We start from the raw sequence: 27808 nt of genomic DNA, 5'->3' as shown, positions 1-27808 counted from the left end.
TAACTATTAACTTTTTTAACTTTCTTATTAATCGAATAAAAAGATAACTAAAACCCGATTAGAGTGCGAATAATGCAATGTAAATATGAAATTAAAACAACATATAATTAATTGCATTCTTATGGTTCAAAACTATGATTTACAACCATGCAAATTCAATCCAAACTAACATAGTGCTAACAATGAGACATGCAGGCAATCTTGCATCTTGACAAGCACATCCGATTCCTCCCATCTCTGTCTGTGAAGAAATCTGCCAATCAAACCGTCCAATTAATCAAAAGAAATTGATGTAATCACCATTTTAAGTCAACATGACTAATCCGATACCCTTGTGCTCTTAGAACAATTTACAGGAAAACAAATTGCTGAATATTTCTTATAGATGCTAAAGGAATTATAATGTGTGTATCATCATCAGTTCTTTCCAGCTTACTATTTCACCAGCATATCCTGTGTGACTAGAGCACTTAATTGGGAAACCATATTTGCATCATGGGACATTCATTAGACACCAAATAATGATTGCTTCAATATCATCAAAATGCGTTGCCGCTTCCTATTATACCAACCGCATTCATCTAGCATCCAACATAAACTGCCAACTACATTTGCATACCTATCATATTATATCAAGGTGCCTTTCAGTAAATCCAGTACTACAAATCGAAAAAAAAATAAAGACGCGTTTCTGAAAGAAAACAAAAATGAAGCTAATTGCAGACACACAGCAAAGTATTTTTGTATTTGTATATGAACAACAAATTGTTGAAAATAAACATAATAATTATCAACTACAATAACCTGTGATTGTAACGATTAAGAATTGGACTGGCAAATTAACATTACAATTGTGCTTATAACAAAGATACAAATCAATACAAATGCAATATGCACACATTATTGTCACTCATTTTTAACTCTATTGACATCCAACCCATACTTCTCACCAGAAATCATTGCAAAAACAAAGGTGGTTCAATTTCTGAAGTAGAATATACCTTCAAAAATGTCATTGAGACCTACTATAGGGCAGTGATCTATCACTATATTTTCTTTCAGGAGGGGACCGACTTCTCAAAGGTGTCGTCCTGGGAGACCTATCATAGGAATTGATTGGCCCATCAGACAGAGACCTTGAATGTGAATGAGAAAGGGAATGGAAGTCCCCATCGTAATGCCTCCTATCCGAGGAATTTACCCGGTATCTCCTATCATCGGGGGAATAAGATCTGCAAGATATCACCACAGTTGAAATATTTTACATAACATCATTAGCATATCAGAAACACTGAAAAACTGTCAGTAAAATGCAGTTGAGAATGTAATATTGACCAAGAAAATCTTTAATTGTTGCTACAAATGTCTGTTCCTATTTGCTTCTAACATCTAAATGTATGATGTTCCAAAAGACACTGCGAGTCACTCCGATGTTAAAATTGTAATGACAAGCATCAGTGATGAAAGGTTCATTGGGATCTACCTTGAAAACGGTTCACGATGAGGGGAGTAATAAACAGGTGACTGTGAGCGCAAATGAGATCGCACTGCAGAATAATAAGAACAATATCTTACATGATTTTGAGAATATGCAACTACCACACATCCTGATTTCTTCTAAATGACAAAGCTATTTACTGTAATATTTACAATAACTTGGTTTTCCAGCCTTACCATCATCACCAGGCGAATAATGTCGCACATAATCCACACGATGCCTGTAAACCAAACATAATGACCTATTAAGTATACTAAGCAACAATGACCTTTAAATTCATACAAACAAGCTAAATTGCCTTTGACGCAACTGCTTTATAAATGAATCTTCTTAGAAAAAGCTACCTTATTATCTCTCTTCTCCTCATGTCATCCGGTTTCTTCCTTCTCTCCTCTGCAAAGACAACTGTTATCTCTCGTCCATGAAACATCTGTCTATCCATGTAATACTTTGCTTCTGCTGCATCAACTGGGTCCATGTACTGCACAAACCCAAACCCACGAGGCTCCCTGGACCATAGAAGAGAAAAAATAACTTTAGAAGTTGTTCACAAAACACAACATAAAATAAGACATACTTGTCACTCTCATAATTATGTCGGTAGACTTGTGGAGCTAGTTTGACGCCAAAGAGCTCACCAATCCCTTGTAATGCATTCAAGATGAATTAAAGCAAACCCTTAGCTGCTGACCTTGCCATGCAACTCATTACACATCGCCAGGTCAATTATAAGATGACTTCAAATTCCTCTGAAACTTTTTCTTCAAAATAACTAACTTCAATATTGTGCTCAAACTATTTCTTCACTTCTCACGACCCACTATCTCCTGAACAGAACTAGGTAGATGCCTTCAGACCATTCTTTCACTGTAATAACTCTACAACCTTAGAGAATTAAAGATGTTAGGCATGCATAATGAAATCTCAAGTCTGTGCCTCTCAATTTTGTCCCATAAACAATTGATGTAACTATGCACAAGTAGAGAGCACATCCACAACTGACAAAAATATAAACTTAAAAACAACATAAATGACAGGTTCACATGACATGACATATGATGCACTACAACTTGTTTCCACACACCCAGGGGACAGAACGCTAGATGAAAAGATAGTGCATGTCAATGGCCAGCTCCGAGTTCAAATAGTTCTTTTATTGCCAGTTGTCGGACTTCGAGGAAAGCATTTGAAGAATTCGATCTTCTAGAAAGAAAATTAAAAAGAAATACAATAGATTGGACATTATGTTGCCACAGGTTAAACAGAGTATAGTCTTTATTGGGATGTTTTCCTCATCAACTCAGTGCAGGCGTGCATTAGATTTATGAAAATGCTTAATGACAAATAACATGTGCTCAAAGCAAAACCAAAAGTAGTATCTCCTGGAAGAGAACGGCATCAGAGATGCACAATCCTGTAACTCAGCAGAATAGTCTAGTAGCTCATACTTACCCAGTGTAGTAATCTCTAGGAAGATATATATCCTTAAGAGATCCAAACCGCCCAAATGGTTGACGAAGATCTTCAGGCCTGCAAAGTGAAGAAAAGATTTAAGACAGTAAAAGATAACCCAGGTTTGTCAACTACAAAAAACAGAAACAAATTTACATGAGCATTCCTGTTTTAAAACAAAGGTCTTATTAAATTCCAATAACAAGAATGTGAATAAATGAATGTCCAAATAACGCTGAGCCATTCATATCCAGCAAAACAAAATATTCAGGAACGACTGCACTCTTAAATGGGTGACCGAAATAGCTCAGTGTGAGCAGACATTTCCCACCAAAATAACAATCAAAATCAACTTGATTTGAGCACTCCTCACACATATTGAGCATGAGAATTTAATATTAATTCACTGGACATCTATAGTATGAACTCTGTTGTAAATTCATCATAAAAAGTTCATCAGAGATTAAACAATGTTTTAGAAACATACCTGCAATCACGACAGATATTGCGCACTAGGAGACTTGTTGGAAGATCCCTAGCTCGAGAATCATAATGGCCCCTTGGACTTGGACTCCTACCTCTCCTGCCATACACTCTTCGAGGTGGAGGGCTGTAGCTTGGAGTTCTCCGCCCCATATGCAATGGTGACAATTCAGGCAGTCTGTCAGAAACGATAAATAGATCAGTTGTATAATCATGTGAGATAAAACCTACCATTAGATTCAACAATGTTAGGTATAGTTAATGTAATATCATATGCACTGATAACAGAATGTCCAACTTTAAAATGTTTACGTTGAAAAAAATAGAAAATGAACAGAAAATAGCGAATGGATATAAAGAACTCGATGAATAGGCACCAAAAGAGATGTGCACAATACAATAAATATAACCATTTAGGGGTAAAATGAAAATATTTAGTAGGTACCTTTGATAAACAAATCCTAATACCAAATAGTCAAAACGAAGTGCATAATTCATAACCTGTTTAAAATTTTTAAAAGGATAATATTATCCAGTACTTATCATTGCCACAGCCCTCAATATAACAAAATATACCTTTCATACTTGATGTCCTTCTCAAGTACCATTTTACTATATGCTACAATAGTGAAACAAAATGACCAACTTGGTGTATTGACACCTGAAAAGAATTTTGCAAAGATAATCCAAACCTTTTAAATTTTCGATGCAAGGAAAATGCTTTGCCGATTCTCTAATTTTTTTCGTCCCAAGGTTCAGTACAGCTGAAGTGTATATATAGTATAACTTTTAAGCTACAAATAGTGACCCAAAATGACTCAATGAATTAACACAGGCTCCCAAACAAAAATTTTGCAAATATAATCCAGTCCTTTTAATACAAGTAAACTGACAATTTAGGTTAGGATTCAGCAGTTCCTTGATTTTTTTGTTCCTGTTTTATATGGGCAGTTGCACTATAAACCATATTGATTTATATTTAACAGTTGATAATTGACATTGTAAAAAAAGGCAGATGTTTTGCTGGAATACTTTAGGGTTTCAGCTGTAGCCAAGCCGCCCACCTGGCTCAGTTAAGACCTTCTACACCTTTTGTCTACTGTGAAAGTTGCACTCTATTTCACCAAGTCTGAGCTAAGCTCTAAAGAGAAGTTTTAGCGTTTTCAGATCCCTGGCAGTTAGCTGGAGTCATCTGTTATATGCAGCCTGTTTTTTTACATTTTCAATGTATTTTGGTTGTTCCACCTGCATGGCTCAAGGTTCCTACAAAGATATTGGTGTTAGAGTTGGCAACAAGATGAAACCAACTTTGGTTCTAAATGCTTCTTCTGTTGTGGGTATCCTCAATCTTGACAGAAGCAATGAAAATACTTGGATGGTCATACACTGGGAAGATATTCTCTTTCTCAAGATTCCTTGGGGAGAATCAACAGATTTGATTTGCAAGAAGTTTGACCATGCTTTGGCAGGCAAGTTTACAAGTGCTTGGCCCTCTTACAGTCACCAGAAAACTGGTTGCACAGACAGTGGGACCAATGATTCAAGGAACCACTGATATTTCAATGTGTGGGAGGGGTTTTTCATTGCCACCTTATCTGTCCAAGAGGAAAAAGACATGATTTTTGAAAATGGTCCTTGGTTTTTGGGCTCCTTTGGTTTGTACATGAATTTGGGCAATGTTGATGTGTTTTTTATGCACTTCGTACACAGAACAAAATACCAAGGTATCTTATCCTCTCTTGAACAAAATCTTCTCAAATCTAAATTATGTGATCAACTAAGATGACTCCAAGGTTTCTATTGTCAGGTCTTGACGTGTGGGTAACTCAATGGTTGATGTGATTGCTGGTAATCCAAGGGGACTTACGTAATTGTTCTTAGGAGATGAATCGCTCAAGGCAAAAGGACGCCCTACGAGTCTACTTTATACTTTTGAATGATATGCAGTGAGGCTCTATATTTACTGCTACTAATAATGGCTTGATAAAAAAATGCAAAAGGATTAAAGGTTGAGGAAAGCTAGACTAAAGCTAGGAATGCAAGGACAACGGACGATCTTTAGTGAAATTCAACTAAGCTTTGCTTTGACATGCAAGAAACGACTCCACAAAGCTAGTGTGATGTTTTAAGGTAAGCTAAGGATGTTCAAATCACCACCAATAACATAGATACCATTAAAGTGATGCATATCAATGGGTAAGTAGCAATCGAAGTTGAGCTTGAATAAGGGGTTTAGTTGACCACGCAAGGTATTTAGCAATCAGTGAAATACAAGTGGTATGAACATGCAAATTTCACCATTAATCAGCCACAATAACATCTATCCATCTAATCAACATGAAAATATATGAAAAGTAGAGACCATGCAAATGTTGAATCAACACATGAAATTCACCGTATCTTCAATGAAAATAATATCTAAGTTACCGATTCTTTGGGTATTGGCTTGGGTCTGGGTCCTGGTTCGTGCCCTGTCCTAGTCCGGCCCGGGTTCGACCTGGATTCCACCCGGGTCCTTCCCAGATGGCCGGGTTCCCTGTGGGTCCTGCGTCGCAGGACCCACAAGGAACCCGGCCACCTAGGAAGGACCCGGGTGGAACCCAAGTCGAACCCAGGAGGATTCGGGTGAACCCAGGCCTGTGGGTTCCCAAAAACGGGGCCCACGGGTCAAAAAACAATAAAAACCAATAAAAAAGTACTTTAAAAAATAGTTAATTAATAAGTAAACCCTAATTCGCCCCTTTATGATGCATTTCATGCATCAAAACATTCATTCAACTCATTCTATTTGCATTTTTGAAGATTTTTTCTCTAAAGCCGGGTTTCTTAGTTTTTGCATTTTTCTTCGAAGGTAGAGACTATGAAGATGTGAGACACACATAAAAGGCATAGGAATCACTGGAGAAGGAAGATTTAGCCATCAAAGGTGAGTGAATCTGAATTTTTTACAAGTTTTCAAGAACTTTTTTAAGTTTTTTTCAAATTTTTTAATTTTTTTTTTAAGTTTTTCTAAAAAAATTTAAATAAGTTTTGTATATTTTTTTTCCACTTTGTATGCATAGTATGGGGTTATAATGCCGAAATTTTATCAATTTTTTTCAATAATGTTGTGTTTTCTCTTTTTTTTTTAGGTACATTATTCATATAATCATACATAATGGCTGAAATTGAAAGTGCAAGTGCAAGCTCTAGTTCAATTGCCCATGCCCGAACTGAAAATAACGCCTTTAAAATTGATCAAGATTCACCACTTTGGCATTATACAACAATGATCAAGCAAGTGTCTGGTGGTGGGGGTTTTGTTTGGAAGTGTAACCATTGTGGCACTGAGTATACCAGCTCATACTATCGAGTGAAAGGCCACCTTTGTTTCATCCTCGGGCGTGGAATAAAATTTTGTAAGGGATCAGATGGCAAGGGGCTGCCAAAAGCTCTAGTTTTGGAATATATTAGAGAACAAGAGGAAGCTGATAGGAGAAGTGGCAAAGCAAAGACTGATCATCCTCTTGTCCAGTCAAGCTCGAAGACTATGAGGCCTTCTAGTAGTATTGGCTCCACAAGACCAGCCGGATCGCATCCTTTCATGCCAAAACCACCAATTGCTCCACTAGAGAATCAAAATGTTGTGGCTTCACGGAAAAGAGGCCCATTGGATACTGCCTTCAAAAATGAAATGAGAGAGATTGCAGATCAGAGCATTGGGCGTTGCATTTATGGCAATGGGCTTCCTTCCAACCTTGTTAGATCACCTTACTTTTGGGACATGGTACATACCCTTTGCAACACACCTTCTGATTATGTTTGTCCAGGGTATGAAAAGGTGAGAACCACCTTATTGGCAAAGGAGAAAGCATCCGTAGAGTCACAGTTGAAAGTCATCAAAGATACATGGCCGAAAACAAGTTTGACCATCATTTCTGATGGATGGAAAGATTGTAAAAATAGGCCATTGATCAATGTTATAGCAGTGTGCCCTAAAGGGGCAATGTTTTTGAAAGCGGTGGATTGTGAGGGGCAAGTGAAAGACGCAAGTTTCATTGCCAATATCCTCACAAAATGCATTGACATGGTGGGGCCTCAAAATGTTGTCCAAATCATAACGGACAATGCTAAAAATTGTAGGGCAGCGGGGACTATAGTGGAGGCTACATACGGTCACATCTTTTGGACACCATGTGCAGTCCACTCACTCAATTTAATCATGCAAAAGATTGGCAAACAAATTGATTGGGTGAAAAAATTGTACGAGGGTGAGGAGATTCAAATGTTTGTGACTAATCATCATATGTCACAAGCCATTTTTAGGACCTTCTCCAAGTTGGAGTTGTTGAAGGTAATTACTAATTTAAATTTTTTTTTTTTTTTTTGTTTTATTTTTTTAATTTTATTTTTTTATTTTTTATGATTGATATATGTTGTGTATTTTTTTATGTCATGTTAGGTAGCTGAAACACGATTTGCATCTCACACACTCGTCTTAAGACAACTTGTGAAGGTGCGAGAGGCCTTGAGTTCTATGGTCATCAACGGATTCTGGAGTGTATGGAAGCAGGCCCAAACAGAAAGAGCTCTAAAAGTAAGAGCATTGATCCTTGATGAGAAATGGTGGGATACTGTGGAATATGTTTTGAATTTCACTGAGCCCATCATGAGCATGATTTGTTATGCTGATACTGATCGCCCATGTTTGGGTGAGATTTATGATGGCATGGATTGCATGGTGGAGAAAATAAGATAAGTAATAAAAAGAAAAGTAAATGACCCAACGGAAACATTTTTCAAGGTTGTGCAGAATATTATTGTTGACCGTTGGAACAAGATGACCAATCCCTTACATCTCTTAGCATTTGCTTTGACACCAAAATTTTATAGTGCAGAGATGCTTGCAACACCAAGGAGGGTACCACCATATAGAGATGCAAAAGTTGCTTCTAGCTATAGAGCTGCCTTTAAAAAGATATATCAAGATGAGGAGACAAGAAATGTTGTCATGAAGGAGTTTGGCCAATTTGTATCCACAAAAAATCATGATGTTGTAGCTCTCAATGCTAGATATGGGATGGATGCTGATGAGTGGTGGTATGTACATGGTCAAGGCTCCATTTACTTGCAGCCTCTTGCAATTAAACTTCTCTCCCAAGTATGTATCTTTTTATTTTTTATAGTTTTCCAATTCCATTTGATGCTATCATATTTTTATTTTATAATTTCTAAATTTCTAATAATGTTCTAACCTTTAACAGGTTGCAAGTTCTTCTTCAGCTGAGCGGAATTGGAGTACATACTCCTTCATCCACTCAGTCAAACGTAATCGTTTGGGTGCAAAGAGAGCTAAGGATTTGGTCTACGTACACTCCAACCTTCATTTGTTGTCACATAAGGACCTTGAATATAATGTGGGTGCAACAAGGAATTGGGATCTAGCCCCTGAGTGTGCTGATTTAGATGCTACAGTTGCACAACTTGCCCAAGTCTCTATAGACGAGGCAGATATGGAACTTGAGAGAGACTTGGCTAGTGGGTGTGACATTCCATTCGATAGTGGTTCAATTGATGCTGGATTTGAACCACTTGATGACCTTGGGCTTGGGTTGGATGGTTCAGATGAAGATGAATATGGAATTTAAATCCCATAGATGGCTTGTAATTTGAATTTTTATTGTGTCATGACATATTCACATTTTGAAACTTGAATCAGTTGAAACTTGAAACTTGAATATTATCTTTTTTGCAAATTATGAGTATGATATTAGACTTTAGTTATTAGTTTATTGATAACATTTGCGATATATGGATATTTATTGGCATTGGCAATTATGGATTTATGATTTATCATTTATGATTTATGTATGGAAAGTCACATTGTATATTTTATTTTTGTATGGATATATATATAAATTTATAATTAATATATGTATATATGTACGGATGAACCCGTACCCGTACCCAAGAAAAAAAAAAATTTGCCGAACCCACAAATCCGTACCCGAATCTGAACCCGAACCGGTAACTTAGAATAATATGCTTCTTGCAACAAAGTCTTGGCAAAATCTCCTTTTCTCCTACTCTACTCTAGCTATCTACTATCAACTATGGATCAACTATTAACTATTAACCTACTATTAACCTTTACAAATGAGGAGAGCAAGCCTTACATAGTGCTCTCTATACAATTTGAATGGCTTGGATCAAATACAAATCAATGGCCAAGATTGAAAGATAGAAACTCTAATTAGAGTTTGTTACACCCATTACATAACATTTAATGCTTGACCAATGATAAAATTACAATAAATAGGACACATGTCCTTCCTTGAATACCGACCAATGAATGACGAGGTTAGGTACATCGAACTTTGTGCCTCCACACGTGGTAGTTATCCTCCTCGTTGGATGAGTCAAGTGCATTGAACATAGACGCTTTGATTTGGGATGATGTGATTGGGTTGGCGATGACTAGGTGCCACCTCACCTTGCTCATCCTTGATTAAGTCGGCCTTCTCTAATTTAGGAATTCTTCTCTTTCACAATGTGTTTCACTTCCCGACCTTGGAATCCTTCATCTTGACTACCCTTGGCCTTCTTTGATCTTGAAATTCTCCTTCCTAGATTACTTGCCTATACTAGCAATGATTCTTGGATTTCTAGAGGAAATTCAAGATTATGAAATATCTTCCTCTGTTGTAGATTAATGCCTTGAACTTGAACATCTTGAACAGGATCATGTTCCTTGCCACTACTAGAATGTGAATCTTGTCCTTCCTAGCGTAATCAACTTGAAGTCTTCATGTTGTTGACTTGAAGTCTTCAGGTTGTTGAGTCTTGACTTTGATGTTCTTGCACATGTTGTGAAGTCTCCCTCATGCTTGGGGATTTTTCTTGTTCTCTCCTTGATGTCAATGATCTTGATGTTTCCAAGTGATTGAATCTTCCTTTGCTAAAGTGTGCCCCAAACTTCTCTCATTGCGAAGTCCTCTCTCTTGCCTTGTTCAATCCTCCTTGTTATGTTGATGCACTCATCCTTCTTTATGAGCTTGGGTGCAGTGTGAATCTTGATGATGTGAATCCTCCTAAGAGTTGTTATTTGTTTGCAGTCTGCACCATCATATTTTTCCTTGGCCTTACCTGCAAAACAAAGAAAGATAGCATCAAACATACAGAATATAGACAGATTTCCCAACATCCTTAATCTGATATGCATCCTAGGTGATGGTAAAATGGTGATTTAATCCCCAATTTCCATGTCTGATTTGTAATGCTTCAAGGTCCGATCTTATTTCAATTTTTTATTTTACTCTGATCTGCCTTTGGCCGTGGATCTTGACCAGCTAAGGAAGAAATGCCTGATGATTTCTGTGGATTTAATCTTGCAAAGGAAGGAACCCTACACCTAGGCCGTGGATTTGGGGAGGTAAGGGAAATTTGCTCCTTGGCCATGTATTTAGGTGTGACGTGGAAGTGCTTAGGATTGTCATGGATTTGGATGGGTGGAGGAAGGTGCTTGTTAAGATGGTCATGGATCTAAGGCAGTACAGAAGTTTTTTGAATTGTGGCATGGATCTTAGGCAATAAGGAAGTTCCTCTCCTTGGCCGAGCTTTTGGACATGCAAAGGAAGTATGTGGGCGGGATTTTAAGGGGATAAAGGAAGTCAGCAAAAGATGTGGCCACGCTTTTGGGCATGCAAGGGAGTATGTGGAGAATGTTAATGCATGGTAGCTTCGGTAAGATAAATGATTGAATGAGAGATAAATGAAGTCTCTCATTCAATCATTTATCCTATCGATAAACTATCAGGAAAACTTCAAGCTATTTCATTTGATGATCATTCCTCATTTGTATATATCCAATCTACAATATCAATAATCATATCATAGCATGGTATATCGGTTTGCATTATAACTGTGATCACCGATGATTATCGGGTTAACCATGTATCCCGATTTATATCGGATATCTTCTCAGCAGCAAACAAATAATGATTATCAAATTGTTATCGGGTGGCAAAGTATGCACCGCTTAATATATAACTATTAGTTAGTGATTGATGTCGGTTAACTTAGACACCGATTGACATCGGTTAATATGCCACGCAAACACCGATTGACATCGGTTAAACATACCACGTGAATACCGGTTGGCATGGAATGCTAAGTTACGTAGACCCCGATTAGTATCGGGCTGGTGATTAATATAAACACCGATTGATAGTTATATATCAAAGGGTGCGATCAAGTAGTGTCTTGATCAGTCATGTCCATAAGACATGACCGGTCAAGGCACTGCTTGATCCTCCCCTCTTGCATATATATATCAATCGATATTTGTGAATAGGATATTGAAATCGATAAATACTCCTCTCACCTGCCATACAAAAGAAGATAGACAGAGTTATAATATAAATAGATAATACATAGATAGAGAGAATACAAATTAGAATACATCTTGCATATTGAATTGAAAATTGAACATCATTTATAGAGAATGGTAGGGCTTTTGGAGTTGCGAGGACATGAGATGGCCAGGTACTTTGATGTGCAAGGGATGTAGATGAAAAATGGTCAGGATTTTTGGAGGGTGCAGACATGATGTGGTCGAGGTTTCGGATGGATGAGAAATGTAGCTGGCCAAGGTTTTTGAGGTGCAAGGAAAGAATGTGGCCAAGGATTTTAGGAGGTGAGGACAAAATTCTAAGGATGGCTGGACTTTTTAGGGTATGAGGACAAAATGTGTAAGTCATATTCTTCACCTTTAGCATCAAGAATTCCTCACTTAAATTACTTTCAAAACGTTTTCATCCTCATTCACCAAGGCAATCTCAAAATTCCTCCAGCACTTGAACTTCATAAGGCGTGGATCCTAGCAATTCAAGGAGGAAAATCGTCATCCACTTTCCTAGTCGTGGATTGGAGGCAGTGATGGAAGTATTCCTCCCTTCAAGTACTTAACCGTTCACTTTGCCCTTCTTGATTGTGCCTAGCTTCTAAGTTCTAACCTAAGGCCATCCACTTGCTTGACATACTATCCTAACCGAAGACTACCCTATAAGCATCACTCAATAACTATTTTCGATCTCCATTCATCACTTATAATCATCTTGACTTCTACTCACCATCTAAGCACTAAGAGCTATACTGACTTCATTCTAACCTAAAGAGGGGCCTAGCTGCTACTAGCCTACTTGACTTGATCACTTCTTGACAATCAAAGGCACTGCATCTCTCACTAGCAAAAGGTTAACAGCTAAAGAAACTACTACCAAGCTAAACGACCAGCTAAAACAACTATGCTAGAAAACAAAAAAGTGGGGGTCCCCATTTGCAATGGGGCGATGTGTGAAAACGTCACAACAGGCAAGACTCCCCTTTTTTCCTTTGTTTTTAAGGAATGATGAAGCACTGAAGGCAATAGGAAATGCTATTGGGACTTGGAGGACATGGGCTATTTGTGTGGAAGTTGATCTTCTTAACGGACTTCCTTGATCCATTATTATGGAAATAAAAGATTTTATCTACTTAAAAGGATTGGCTATGGGTATATATATTTCAAATGTAATTTATGACATGACAATGGATATTTTCAAAGGAATTAACACAAAAAACCTAAATCTAGTGAAGGTGAAAAACATGAATTTCAAAATTTGGATGCTTTTGTTAAAGACCCCTCTTCCTCCAACACCTTTTATGTCTTGTCCTCAGATGCAGGTCCTATGGAAAACTTCGGTGCTTCTATGGACATTTGAAAAGGTGACAACTTTAAAAGAGGTGACACTACCTAAAGAGGAGGCATTACCAGTTGAAGAAGCTGCTGAAGCAAAATGTTTAGCACCTTTTCTAAATAGCATTCAAGTGGTGGAAGAGGATGATACATTAGCTTCCCTAGTCAATAGCCAAAAAAGTTACAAAGGAGGAAGAAAATCCAAATTCAGATCCAAAAAGACATCAAGTCAAATTCAGATCCAAAAAGACATCTAATAGCTACATGCAAACAATCTAATGAGCACACGCTTATACTAAGTGGGGGGGTGAATTAGTGTAACAACAATCTTTAACTTTTTAAACTTAATACCATAAGCATATCAATTGCACAATAACAACATAAGATGAAACAATTACGCAACACAAGTAAAACACAATTTACGTGGAAACCCTTACAAGAGAAATCCCCAGAAAAATATTGCTTGTATAAACTCTTTACAAACTTTATATGCTCCAACCTACTAGAGGCACCAACCCCTCATTCAATTTGTGAGCACCAACCCACTAGATGCACCAACCCCTCATTCAATTTCTTCTCTAAACTCTGCTATAATCCTTTTCTCCAATTGGCTATAATGGTGATCATAAATCTGCCACAAAACTGATGACAATCTCCTCATAAAACTGATTACTATCTCTGCATATGTTGTTCTTAAATTCTGCTCCAATATTCCTCACAACTTCATAAAATCTGCAAGTAATCTCCTTAGGAACTAACCTTTATCTGCTGGTATGTATTTTTATCTTTCACACTCAAGACACACCACTATCACACTTCAAAGAACTCTTTATATATCTTTACCAAGGGAGGTGATCTCATGAAATGATGCATCTATTTGCAAAGTGAGACAACTTTAAATACACACCCCTTCATTACAACCTTAACATAAATGTATTCTCATGATCGCATATGTTTGCATATTCTTTTCTTCATTACTTCTCTTGAATGATCTTTATACATCTTTTATTATATCCCACCCCATCAAGGCCACCACACGACGCTCATCCCGGTTTGAAGTGTCAATCCAACGAATGAAAGGCAGAAGTGGTAGTGCATCCTCCTCCCGGTTCGAAGCATCGCCATCAACCAAGAAACCTGCACTAGATTGGACCTTCGCCAAGAGGAATTCCATCTCGTATAACCACTCTTCATCCACACACCTTTGCAATACCCACAGCACCTCCTCCTTTTTCCCCAACTCAAGTCCCCATGCCATCACCATCAAAACAATATCAATGTTTGTCCGATATCGATGCTCCATCTACATAAATTTCTCCCTGTTGACGTGTTTATTATGACTACGTCGAACACAGAATAAAGTTGCCTAACGGTCACTTCACTCTCTCTTGATCAAATTGCGATTGCAGGCTAACATGCTAAGACTGCAAGAAGTTCAAACAATCGACTCCAAGGTTCCTTCGATGCGTGGACGTGACTCAGTTGGCTGATGTGTTTGTTGGTAATCCAAGGGGCCTTACGTTTGCATCATTCTTTCACTTCTTTGTTGTGGCTGGAACTCCATCATTGGATATGGCAATTCTACGATGCTGCTGCTTCGAACGGACTAAAATGAACTGAAAGTAAAAGGGAAAAAGGTTTAGAAGGATCTAAATCTACTCCTAAGGGCAGCGATAACAATGAATAGTGCTTTGGTGGACAAATTCCAAATAAACCAAGCTCTGCTTTGCCAAGATCAACTACAACTCCGCAAGAACCGGTGCAATCTTTTGGGGATGCTAGAGGATTTTCAGATCGAGAAAGTACATTTGAATACCAAAAAACGGCGCAATCCAAACGACCATCCACAATCGAACTTGGCACAAATTTAGGGGGTTCAGGCTAACTTTACACTGCAACTTACAATCAGCAAGATGCAAAAAGTATGAAACACGGAAATTCATCAAACACCATTACATTTTCCATTGAAATCAAAGCATTATACTACTTCTACTCTAAGCGAGGAAGGTGAAACCATGCAAGCTTTGAAAAAATAATTTAAGTGGACACCATCAGAGAAAATGTTTCAATATCATTTTCTCAAAAACTTATCGCAACAATTTCATACAAAGCTCCCCTCTTTACAAATGAGGGGAGTCACCCCTTATATAGGCTTCAATCCCTCGCTACATGCAAAACCCTAATTAGGGTTTGCCCAAAAGATTCTCCACACATGATGTAACAAGGTGGGAATCTCCAATTAATAACCCATCATGCCCATATACAATTAATTCAAAAGTACCCAAAATAGCATCCATTGCGCATTAAATGCACCACCTCCTTCAAATTCGCCCAACATGCGTTGAATATTCATCCATGCAAAAATCACCCCATTATGTTATAAATGATCCATCATTTCCACATGCGGCGGCTGCATGCAAAAGGAATCTGCCATAAATTCAACATGCAATGACCGGGTCGCCATTTGGTCAAATATTCCGATAATGAATGTGCCACTCTATTGCCACATGTTCAATAGATCCTCGCCATGCAAGTGGACCCCGCCGTCGTATATCCGCTCCTGCACATCTAGAATTGTTGGAGAGGGAAAATTCGATTCAGTAAGAATTTTCTTGAAGTCTCTTCAACTTTCCTTGCTCGGGGAAGGTTTTTTATCAATTCTGCACATTTCCTATTTTTTTAGGAAAATTTCCAAATTAGGGTTCCGCGGTCCAGGAGAGAGAAAATTCTCCTACGAATCCAAATCTGTAAAACTTTTGAAATTTGGATGTGATTTGATGCCCAAGAATGGATTTTTCAATTTTTTCCCTGGAGGGGAAATTTCTTGTTCAGTTCATCCTGATTCCTTCCTTGCCTTAGAAATTTTATGTTCAATTCATCCTTGGGTGTATTTCTTCCTTGCTTGGAATTTTGTCTTGAAGGAAGGAATTTCCAACACTTAGCCAAATTTTCACCTTTTTCAGGAACTCTGTCATGAAGGAAGGAATTTCCAACACTTAGTCAATTTTTCACCTTTCTTGGAATTATGTCCTAAAGGAAGGAATTTCCATTACTTTGTGAATTGTCCATGTCTCCTTTTCAACATCCCTATTTTTAGGGATCCTCCTAAAATTTAGGAGTCGGTTCATTGGATGGAGAATTCTGCCACGATTCCGAATCTATAAAAATTTCCACACTCTGTCGAGATTCGATGTCTAAAAATAGCAAATTCAAAAATTTGCCTGAGGGGAATTTTGTTTTTTTTTATTCCTCCTTGACTCCTTGACTCCTTGGATTCCATGCCTTAGGCAAAATTTCAATTTTTTAGCTTGGGCGGAATTTTCATCATGTCCATGGATTCATGGATTTTTCCACTTGTGAATGCCTTCTTGAATTCAGCGCCCTAGCCCGGCTTTGGGCGCATTTTGGCTTTGTCCATGGACTGACAGATTTTTCCACTTGTGAATGGCATCTTGGTTTTGGTGCCCCAGTCCAACCTTGGGCGCATTTTCACTTTGTCCATGGACTGACAAATTTTTCCACCTGTGAATGGCATCTTGGTTTTGGCGCCCCAATCCAGCCTTGGGCGCATTTTCACTTTGTCCATGGACTGGCGGATTTTCCCACTTGTGAATGTCTTCTTGGATTCAGCGCCCCAGTCCAGCCTTGGGCGCATTTTGGCTTTGTCCATGGATACATGGATTTTTTTTCACAAGTTCCAGGCTCTTCGTCAGGATATAGATATGAAATATAACATTTAAGTATAAGTGGCATCTTCAATATGTATTTTTCCTTTCTTATACTTTAAGTTATATTTCATATATATTGTCAGGATGTTTGAGAGTGGTTTCAGGTCCATAGGAATCATAATGCAAATTCTGGATTTTGGAAGATCTTCCAAATTTCCAGACTTAGTCAAATTTCAGGCCATTTTCGGATCAGAATGACATTGATGGATTGATGTGAATTTCTGGACTTGGATGATTTTGCATGCTTTCCTCTTCTGGAATAGGAGTTCCAAACCTAACCTTTTTTTAGACCTAAATTGTTTGCCTTCTGACTCTTTCGGATTTAGAAATGGTCTTCAGGAACGTTCAATCTTCAGCGTCTTCAGAGATATTCAACTTTCAGTGTTTTCCTGTGAAGATCCTACCAAAAATAGATTTTCCCAAATAGTAAGTGTTTCAAAATGTCAAGGTTTGGGCAAAATAGGTCAGAAAAGCACTTACTAAAAATAGAAACTTACTAAAATAGTAAGTTTAATTTTTGGCATAATTAGACCAATCCGGGACTCAGTAAAATCCCTAAAAAATAGGAACTTTTTAAAAATAGAAAGTTGCTCCGTTTTGGCTCAAATTTTACTAGGAGGTTCCTTGAAGGGTCCTAATTCCAATTGTATGTTCAGTTTTTCCAAAACCCTAACAAAAACCCCTAAAATGTAGGACAGAAGGTAAAAAACCCTAAAATTCACAAAACAAGTCCTAGACTTAGCCGAATTCGCTCAAACAAAAAGCAGATTTAATCAATATGACCCCCAAACACTTGCAAAGCAAAGAGATTGACAAGACTTCTATGAAAAGACCACAAAAACGCAAGCCAAAAAACCGGGAGGGCCTAAAAAGAAGGGGGTCCCCATTTGCAATGGGGCGATGTGTGAAAACATCACAACACTCCCCCAACAATATTTCCATGATCTTGAAAAAAATTGGGTCATCAAACTTGAACAAGCTCTTCATTCTTTTCTCCATCACCTTGCCCAAAAAAGTTAATTGCTGCTTCGTTGTGATGAGAATGAAGTTGGCCTCCATTTTGTAGACCCACCTTACCCGTCACCACCAAAAACTATGCCATTTGGCCAAAGCATACTACAAAATTAATAGCAAACCAACTTTCCATTTAATCATTCCCTCCTTTCTTGTCATAATAAATGCCATCTCCCAAAATGATGGCCCTGGCATTGATGGTGTACGGTGCACCTCGTGAATCCAAATTCTAATCACAATAATCTTCCCAAATGCCTTGCACTCCCTCATCATTAAGAGACACCGCCAGCTTGGAGAGTGTGTCAGCAACCGTATTCCCCTGTGGCACAATGTGAGAAATTTGAAATTTTTAAACGTTGCAAAGAAGTTCCTTATACTTTTAATATATTTAGTAAGTCTCCAAGCCCTTGCCTCCCCTTTGATCAATGCATTAACAATTATCTAAGAGTCTCCTTCCAAATGAAGCATGGAGATGTTCAGTTTTTTCGTCATTCCAACCACCAACAAAGTTGCTTGAGCCTCCACCTCATTATTCATCCCTTTCGCCAACCTAGTAGCCCCAAATGCAATAATGCTCCCCGTCCAGTCCCTTGCCACATACCCTACTCCCAAGGGGCTTGGATTACCCTTAGACGCCCCGTCAAAATTCACCTTAATCCACCCAACCTCCAGTTTACACCACTCCATATTCCTATTCACCTTGGAAACCGGATTAACCCCAGTCATCCCATTAACAGGCTGATCTTTACTTATATCTTACAACTTACAAATTACAATTATTAATATTGCTTACTTGCAAACTTTTGAATACCTCATTTCACATTCTAGTGCAAAGATTGGGATAGTAATACCCAACATCTTCAAAAACTAGCCCACCAAAGTTTGTCTCAACCTTTCAATGCTTTTGGATATAAGCACAATTGGAGTTTGTTTCAGTCTATTCACATGAACAATGCCTCAATGACCTAGTTTTTGTGTGATACAACTTTCAACTTCACACAAAAAAGGTGGACACATCCACATAAGAGCTTATAGACTTGGATGACATTGATATCTATAGTGATTAGACTAAGTATAATGAAGAGGAAGAGACCTCCATGTTCATAGAGGATGATATTGCTGAAGCTATGGAGATCGTAGGTGCAACAAAAGCAAGGGAATTCAGATTGGAGGGCATTAAAATGAAGCAGGGGGATTGTAATCATCTAGTACTATGGTGGAGTTGCAGGCACAACCTTCTAGGTTGAGTGAGGAGCTGTAGCTAAGTGTGAGGATTGGACCCTCTCCCCATTTTTTACTAGAACAAAGAAAAGGAAATTGTACAATCTTGTAGTTTGTATCTTGCCTTGATATGCTATCTATGATGGATGATGTTCAAGGGCAGTCATTATAAATTCATAATAATTATCAACTGGTTGTGTATTGGCATGATGATGCAATATTGTACTCTATTTGTATTCAAATCTAATAGAAAACACTTTCCCAATGTTTTATAGACTCATTTGATAAATTTTGAAATTGCATTTTGCATCACATTAATGTTTATGAAGAAATTTAAGTATTTTTTTAAAATGCAGATTTTTTGCCAAGTTGGAAACTTTTTGTTTGCCAAGTCCAAGCCTGCAAACTATGAAATATACCATGCAGGATGCTTTTCCATTCAAGGGGCTTCTAATAATTGAATTGGAATCCTTTTTTAAAATGCATTTTATACTAGGAGTTTCTTTTGTTTTTTTGGTTTTTTTTTAAAATCAACCCTAAAAGCCTAACAACATGCAAAAGCATATTCCAGGCTTCCCTGGTAATTTGCAGGTGTTTATTGACAGTCCACGAGATTCTATTGGCAGCCCATGAGAGTTTGTTGATAGTTTGCTGGCCATTCACAGTGTAAGTTCAACCCATTCATACCAGTTAACTCTGGCTACTTACACAGTTAATGCCTCTCTTGTGAAGGTGTCTGATGGCAGACTTTGTGATGCCTTAGGGTCTAAATGTTGTTGCAAAGAACTTTTTTGTGCCTGTTTGGGCTGCCCTTTCCATGCCCAAACATTTCCTCACAAAATTTAAGATACCTCTTGTTGGTGTTTGTTTTCTCATCTGCCAAACATTAGAATAAAATATCCAAAGACACTCGATCCTCTCTTGAAAAACCACCGCTTATGCTAATATCATATGGCAATTCCAAGGTTTCTTTTGTCAGGCCTTGACATGCGGATAAGCTCAATGGGCATTGTGATATGTTGGCAATACACAAAGGGACTTACACTTGGCATGTTCAATTCACAATGGAGGTTTAGACAATGAAGCTCTATCATCTGGGACTTGGATCATGGACTTCAAGAAAACTGAAAAGGAGATAAGGGTTCAGAAATTCTTACCTATTCCTAAGAATTCAAGAGACGGCATCGACTAGGTGACTTCAATAACAACACTTTGCTTCGCCACACTTAGGACAACTACACAAAGTGAGTGCGATCTTCAAGGGATGTGCTTATGATTTTCATACTTATGAATAATACCAACAGTTGAACAATATTACTCAAAGTAGAAGTTAAACCTCCACAAAATAAGCGCAAATTAGCTTTACACAATGAACAAAAATCATCTATTCATCAAAAGTATGAGCAGAAATTCACCATAAAATCAATACTTATAAAATCTTGCATTCTTCTAGAATACATGAAATGAAATCTAAACTATGATGAGGGATAAGAACCATACAAATTCCAAAATAAAAGAGGTAATCACCATCAATTCGAACAATGTGTTACTTATTACTTTGGCAATCATACGCAACAATTACTTATCTCAACATGTTTTGCAACATGCTCCCATAATTTACAAATGAGGGGTTGAGCTCAATTTATAGGCTCCCCAATTACAATTCAATGGCTAGGATTGATTTTCAATCAACAGTCTAGATTACAAAATAAAACCCTAATTAGGGTTTGCTACAACTAACTACCTCTCGACCAATGAGAAAATTACATTTAAGGACACTTGTCCTTCTTGCTAAATATAAACCGATAATAAAATAGAAGGTTGTTGCATTGTGAAGTGTGTTTTTCTAGAAGCTTTTGGATAAGTCAAATTCGTTGAACCTGGACATGTTGACTTGGAACAATCTAACTGTTGAGTGTCCTCCTTGTATTCTCTAATTTGTGAAAAATTGCTTGTCTGGAAATTTGTTTGGAATAGTCTTCTTGCCACTATCTAATCTTAATTGGGAGTTTGTCTTTGACTCTTCAAGAGATAAAATCCTTTAAGAAGTCTGGAATTTCTTTCTATATTTGCCAAGTTTGAAGACTTTCTTTCTTGATTCTTGGAAACCCCTGTGCCTATGCCACAATGGAGGAAATTGGAACTTTTTTGTGAAGTATCTCCCATACTTAGACAAATTTTGGCTAGTCAATTTTATTTTGTGACACTTTTATGTGGATCCTCCAGCACCTAGCCAAGATTTTTTTTTTTTTACCATTTTTATGCTTGGACACACTTTGCCTATGGATTTGCCTTCAATTATGGATCTGCCTTGTGCTGAGTAGAACAAACTCTGCCCTTGGACAAGGATTTTATTCATCTTCTCCTTACTTTTCCTCTTTATTCTTCTTCTTTCTTCATGTTTCTTCTCCAACACTTAGTCAAAATTTGATTCTTTTGGTTGTGGAAAATTCCACACTGCCATTTTTCATATGTCAAACTTTTATTTTCCAACCTGTTCATTTGTTTGACCCTTGATTTCATGTGCTACTTTGTCGAATCTGTTTTTCCTAGCCATTTTTGTGTCTTCGGCACGACAAGTCGATTGTCTTCATGTCTTATCCTTGAGCCATAGACAAATTTTCATGTCTTGCTTAGGCATCTTCACATATTCCATTTATGCCTAGTCAACTTGGAATGTTTATGTCTATCCTTCTTGGCAAACTTTGTGTAATTCACCTTACCAACTTGTATTTTCTTCCAACCTTGTCCAAAGATCTCTTTGCTTTTCTCTTTCACCCTTGTCTTCATGGCGGACTTAGAGTCTTTTATGCCAAGTCGGACTTGGCCAATGTTTTGCCAACTTCAACTTGCCTAAGTCGGAATTTGCCAACTTTTAATTCTTTCTTGCCAAAACCTTTTTCTTTTCTTCTTGGGTGGACTTGGAGGAAGCCTTGCCATATCTCTTTCTCCTAACCATGCCTTTTTCTTTGGTAGACTTGGAAGATGTTTGGTCATGTGCTCATGCTTTATTTGTTTTTCCAATGTTTGCTTTCTTTTGTGCTGAACTTTGAAGTGCTTTATCCATCCTAACCCATGGGTGGAGTTTCCTTGACCTTAGGATTTTCCCCTTGACTGCAGATCGTAGTTTGATGTTCATTTGCTAACCTTTAACCTTTTTGTGCATGGGCGAGATTTGAAGAAGCTTAGACATTGTCTTCTTATGCTTGGCGGACTTTGAAAGTCTCTTGCCAACTTTGTTTGCTTTATCCTTTGCCACTTTGGCGGACTTGGACAATCTCTTTCCAAACTTGCCTTGCTTTTGGAGGGCGGACTTGGACAGCCTTATGCCAAGTTTGGGCGGGGTTCAAGAGTCTCATGTGTTTGATCATGGGCAGACTTCATGTGTTTGATGCCAAGGTGGACTTGGCTTAGCATTGGACAATTATTTCCTTGGCAGACTTCACATGTGCCTTGACATGTTTGTTCTGCTTAACCTCAAGTAGGAGTTTGTTTTACTCTTGCCATGAGTTTCTTAACTAAAGGTAGGAGTTTAGCAAGTGTCGGACAACTTGTTTGTGCATGAGGCGGGCTTTGAAAAGTCTTAGCCATCTTAGACAAGGCGAACCTTGGTGTGTCTTGGACATGCTTCCTCTTCATGCTACCTTTGCCATCCATCTTGACCTTGGCGGACTTGGAAGTTTGTGTGCCATTCTTGAATGTGCTTAGGCTTTGACATGATTCCAAACTGATCAAACCTTGTTCCCTTATCATGGGTGAATTTTAACTTGGACAGCCATGTGCCATCTTCCATGCTTCTAGACAAGGCGAACTTCAACCTTTCTCAGTCTTAACCTGCAAAAACACATGAAAATTCCATATTATTTTCAGATTTTAATTCTAATTTTTAATCCTCTTTTCTGAAAATTTCACTTTCAACTTGTCAAAAGGTTAGGTTTCTGCGAAAAAACAGACTAAAAGTGAAAGATTTGGTCTTGATAAAATTGAGAGAAATAAAACAGAAAGGTAAGAAAATTCAGTCGGATTGAATCTTTGAATGACTGAAATTTACCTTCAACTTTGAAATTATGTCTTAAAATCTAAAAACAAACACCCAATTTCTTGATTTCAACACTCTGAAGAATTTTATTTTGGAAAATTTCTCTTCAAAAATTCAAAATTCACAATTTTTGAGAGAAAACTTCTTCTCAATTGCTCTCTAAATTCTCAACCTGAATAATGAATTGTGAAAGTGAATGGTTGAAAATATATAGAATTCAGGATTTTTAAACTTAGAAGATTTATTTTTTGTTTTTTTAATTATTTTATTATTTTTTGTGTGTTTTTTTGTTTAAGTCTTTCCAAAATGGAAAGTTTATTTTCCTCTCAAAATTTCGTCATTGGCCAAAAAAGCAAAAGAATCTTCTAGAATTTTCCAAAATTCTTGAATTTCTTGAATATTATTTTTTTTGAAAATTTTTAAAGTGTGGAATTTTCTCTTGAAAATATTTTTTGTAGTTTTGGAAAATAATTAAAAAAATTTATGTGACAAATTTATTTTCCAACTTGCTTTACACTTCCATGCCTTAATTTTTTTATTTTTTTTCTTCCAAAATGGTCTAACCTCAAGTAGGAGTTTAACTAACTCTTGCCAAGAGTTAATTAACCATTGGTAGGAGTTTACCAAGTATCGGACATTTTTGCTTTATCATGAGGCAGACCTTGAAGACTGTCAGACATCCTTGTGTGTGAATGAGCTTAACCTCTGGTAGGAGTTTGATTCACCACTACCATGAGTTCGTTAACCCTTGGTAGGAGTTTACCAAGTGTCGGACATTTTCACTTGGACAACTTCCTTATGCCTTGACGAACCTTGATCATGCTTAGACATCTTCCATGCTTGATATTCTTGGGCGAACTTGACTGATCATCTACCATTTCACTTGTCTGACTCTGAGCCTTGGCGGACTTGACTGATCATCTGCCATTTTCATTTCTTAAACTTAGGTGAAATTTTTAATGTGTCATCTCCCACTGTTACCCTCATACTTGATCAGCAATTCATCTGGAATGAAACCCTAATTAAGGTTTCCACTTTGCTTTTTGCACTTGGTGACCTAATTTTCGAAATCTGAGAACATGGGCACTAATCATTTGGTTGTTCTTCTGGAACGAAACCCTAATTAGGGTTTCTACTCTGGTTTTTACACTTAGAGACCAAATTTTTCAATTCTGAAAACATGGGTAGTAATAATATGGCCTAAAGATCAAAACCCTAATCTCAAAAAAAAAGCAAAATTTCAAAGCCTTGCTTTTTATACCTAGAGAAGATTTTCAAATTCCGAAAACATGGGCAAAGGTGAAATGACCTGAGGAACAAAACCCATATGCCACTTTCAAAAAAGCAGAAAAAAAGCAAAAAAGCAAAAATTTCTAAAAATAGCAAGTTGTCAGAAATGACCCAAAGCAATTGTGATCCTCGTCCTTCAGACCTTCTAAGCACTTTGACAACATCCATACATGACTCTGAGCATGATTTCTCAACTTGGCTTGGGATGAATTCTCAAAAACTCGAACTCCTCGTTGTAAAAAGACTGGTGATTAGCAATTGCGACGCCAAAGCAGAACCCTAAAAAGCAAAAACAGGGGGTCCCCATTTGCAATGGGGCGATGTGTGAAATAGGTCACAACACCTCCCTGTTTTGAATCAATTGAAATGTTGTTTCTATGCCCAAACATTTTCTCACAAAATTTGAGATACCTCCCTGTTTTGAATCAATTGAAATGATGCACCTCTAAGAATTTTGGGGACTAATTGTAATTTATTGTAGCAATTGCCTAGCTCTGCACCCACATATGGCTCTCAGATATAGGCAGTACCATCAGCTATTTATGCGTAATCAGAAATTGTGACCATTCAATTCTGTGATGTAGAAGTTGATTGGTTATTGTCTAAAGTCACTGATCAACAGTGATTTGTTTTTCCTTGTCTTTTGACTGTCCCTTACCCAAAATGCCATATAGCCTACATTATAGGATTTGCTTTTCCATTTATTTTTTACTTTTATCTAATGTCTATTGACAGTAGCTTTCAACTAATTTTCAATGTGAAAAACAATCGTATGATAATTTTTCCACTTATTTCTGTTTACTTTTTACTTTTTCTATGTAGAGAAGTCCTACTTAGCAAAGTAATGTCAGATTTACTTTGCAGGTTTTAATTTTTAGTATAAAAAATTTCATAAATTTAACTTTATTTTTAATTTACTATTAAAAAATTATAAAAACAATTAAATATTTAGTATATTAAATAATATAATATATTTATAAGTAGTTTAATATCATAATGAAAATTATTTAAAAATTAGAGTTACATTCTTTGAGCTTAATCATGAAGAAAACATTCCATATTTTATCAGTGACGAATTATATTAGAATTTTTTCATTGCCAAACTTGAACACTAACACGAACCTTGTGAATTAGGGTGCAACTAATCTCTAAATTTGTGGAAGGCCCAATGTACCAGCATTGAAATATTCTGCTTTTATTTATGTTATTGCCACTCAAAAGGAGCAATTGTGCATGAGTCGTTGATTCAGTAAAGATATATTTATTTTTGACTGGATGTTTTTTACCATGATTTTCCATTCTCCATTCTGTACTATGCCGTGTTTGTTCCAGTTGTAGTTTTGAGTGTTAAACTGCAGGGCAACCTATGCATTGGATCCCGTTTGCAGGAGCAAAGGCTTGTCTGCATCGTATCATTAGCATGAATTTTTACATTTTTTAATGATAAATATAAAATATGTTACCTTTCCCCGCTTCACATTCTACAATGAAAATAAAACCCTGTTATACAGATGAGAGCTTCTGAGCGTTTAGTTTAAAGAGTGGTTCCAAAATGCCATCGTAATAGTATTGGTATTAATAAAAACTTAAGAGATAGATATACTCTATAAATGATTGTGCCGTTGTGGAAATCTCATCTGCAAGGGCCGTATGGAATCCCAAACACCAGATAAATTGTGTATGTAATTTCAGACATTGTAGTAAGTGATTTGCTTCTAGCAAATTAAAAAAAATTATGGAAATAATCAATAATGATATTCTGTTAAGGAAATCTCATCTGCAATGACTGTATACAAATTTAGGAAATGGGAAGTTTTGAACCTTAAACCCAGAAACATTGTGTACTCAATTTCAGAAATTAAAGAATAGAAGGACTTCACTTCCAGCCCACAAAATTAAAAAAGACATGGAAGTGATAGAATATAGCATATACAATATAATGATATTTCTAAAAGGAAAACTAAACTGCAATGGCTGTATTATAAGCTCAGAAATGGAGGGTTTTGACAGGGATAAATTGTTTATGTAAATTCCGTGGGTGTTAAAAAGATGCCCCAATTCTAAAAAAATAAAAATTAAAAGATGGACATACTTATAAAGGTATCTTGTTATGGAAACTAATCTGCAATGACTGTATCAAAATCTAGGAAATGGGTAGTTCTGATCCGCGAACCTTAAATACACTCTGTAAGTGATTTCGGAAATTGTAACATTTGGAATAACGAAATTAAACCTTTCAAACGAGCAAAGCATTTTTTCCTACAATTTTCAGTTAATTTGAGCAAACCCGTATAAACCCAATTTCCTATAGAGCCGCCACTTACGATTCACCTCAAAGCTACTAAAATTATTTCAGACTGTTATCAATATTCAATTCAGAAATACACCACAAAGATACTATGAAGAATTGAACAAATGCCAACTACCAAAGTTGAAAAGGCGATTCAGAATATTCCCAGAGCTTTAATAGGGTTAAAATAAGCCTAAAAATGTAACCCTGATTAGGTATAAAACCTATCCTCTGGAAACTTCAGTAATAAATTACTGCAGGGAATGTGTAAAATACATATAATCAAATATAATGCAAAATTCAGGGAACATTATACCTACAAAAACTTACCAGTAGCTAGGGAATAATCGAACCAGGGAAAAACATGAAAGTAAAACCCAGAAAGTTTGAAAGCGTATACTTCACGCAGGTGCCGAGTTTTTTGGAAGCTTCGTTTCAAAATTATGAATGAATTAAAGCGCGTATTACAATTTAGCAAAGTTTTATTATTAGTACTTCTTGTTTAACTGCAAATAATATCATAATCAGTGGTCGTTAAATAGTTCTTAATAATCGTATTTCGAAGAAAATTAGAAAAATAGTTTTTTTCCACTCAAAATTTTTTTTAGATTTTTTAAAGTAAAGATGTAATTTCAATTATGGAATTGAATTGTTTAGAATAGTCATGTTTATATATTTATTATTTAGGAATTGAATTAGTTTTTTATAGTATAATTAAATTCTTTTTATCTATTTCTAATTGATACAATAGATCTTTTTACTAATATCTCTAATATTTAATTTTCTTAAAATAATATTATACACTTTCATATCTTATTTATAATCTATTAAGAATTATTGTTCTATTAGTCTAATATTACAATTTTTATTTTTATTTTTTATTATTTTTATTTCAATTGTATATTATTCTTTATTGTTATTATCTTCTATTGAAACTAGTGTACCAAATCAAAATACATCACAAGGAGTTGTTGCTCTAAAAAGTTTCAAACAAGATCACTAAGGAGAATATCAAAAAATATATGTGTTCATACAAGTTGATATCAATGAGAATCAAAATAAAAGTCTAGAGAACTAA

General features: G+C 36.6%; 1 protein-coding gene across 2 annotated transcripts; it reads right to left on the bottom strand.

The window, feature by feature from the left end:
- Positions 1-27217, bottom strand: LOC131063203 (serine/arginine-rich SC35-like splicing factor SCL33). Of its 2 annotated transcripts, XR_009111023.1 has the most exons (9): positions 27061-27217; positions 3438-3611; positions 2951-3028; positions 1843-2007; positions 1675-1718; positions 1484-1547; positions 1002-1232; positions 437-619; positions 1-253 (listed from the first exon to the last, which is right to left on the bottom strand). XR_009111023.1 is itself a non-coding variant. In XM_057996992.1 (8 exons), the coding sequence occupies exons 2-7, from the start codon at positions 3584-3586 to the stop codon at positions 1013-1015; spliced, it is 720 nt and encodes a 239-aa protein (XP_057852975.1). In that variant the 5' UTR covers positions 3587-3611; positions 27061-27217; the 3' UTR covers positions 1-253; positions 1002-1012. The 2 variants fall into 2 exon arrangements, 1 of the variants encoding a protein (XP_057852975.1); XM_057996992.1 differs by lacking the exon at positions 437-619.
- Between the last annotated feature and the right edge of the window lie 591 nt (positions 27218-27808).

This window comes from Cryptomeria japonica, chromosome 1 (assembly GCF_030272615.1).
Source record: "Cryptomeria japonica chromosome 1, Sugi_1.0, whole genome shotgun sequence".
In the NCBI taxonomy this organism is placed as follows: domain Eukaryota; kingdom Viridiplantae; phylum Streptophyta; class Pinopsida; order Cupressales; family Cupressaceae; genus Cryptomeria; species Cryptomeria japonica.
Note: the sequence above shows the minus strand (reverse complement) of the source record. Positions and strands in the feature narration are given on the sequence as shown.

Excerpts from the sequence above, each read along its gene's own strand:
- LOC131063203 (XM_057996992.1), bottom strand. The coding sequence starts at position 3,586 with ATGGGGCGGAGAACTCCAAGCTACAGCCCTCCACCTCGAAGAGTGTAT. Across the intron at positions 3,029-3,437 it reads AATATCTGTCGTGATTGCAG|GCCTGAAGATCTTCGTCAAC; the intron begins GTATGTTTCTAA and ends TTCACTTTGCAG. Across the intron at positions 1,233-1,483 it reads CATCGTGAACCGTTTTCAAG|ATCTTATTCCCCCGATGATA; the intron begins GTAGATCCCAAT and ends GATATCTTGCAG.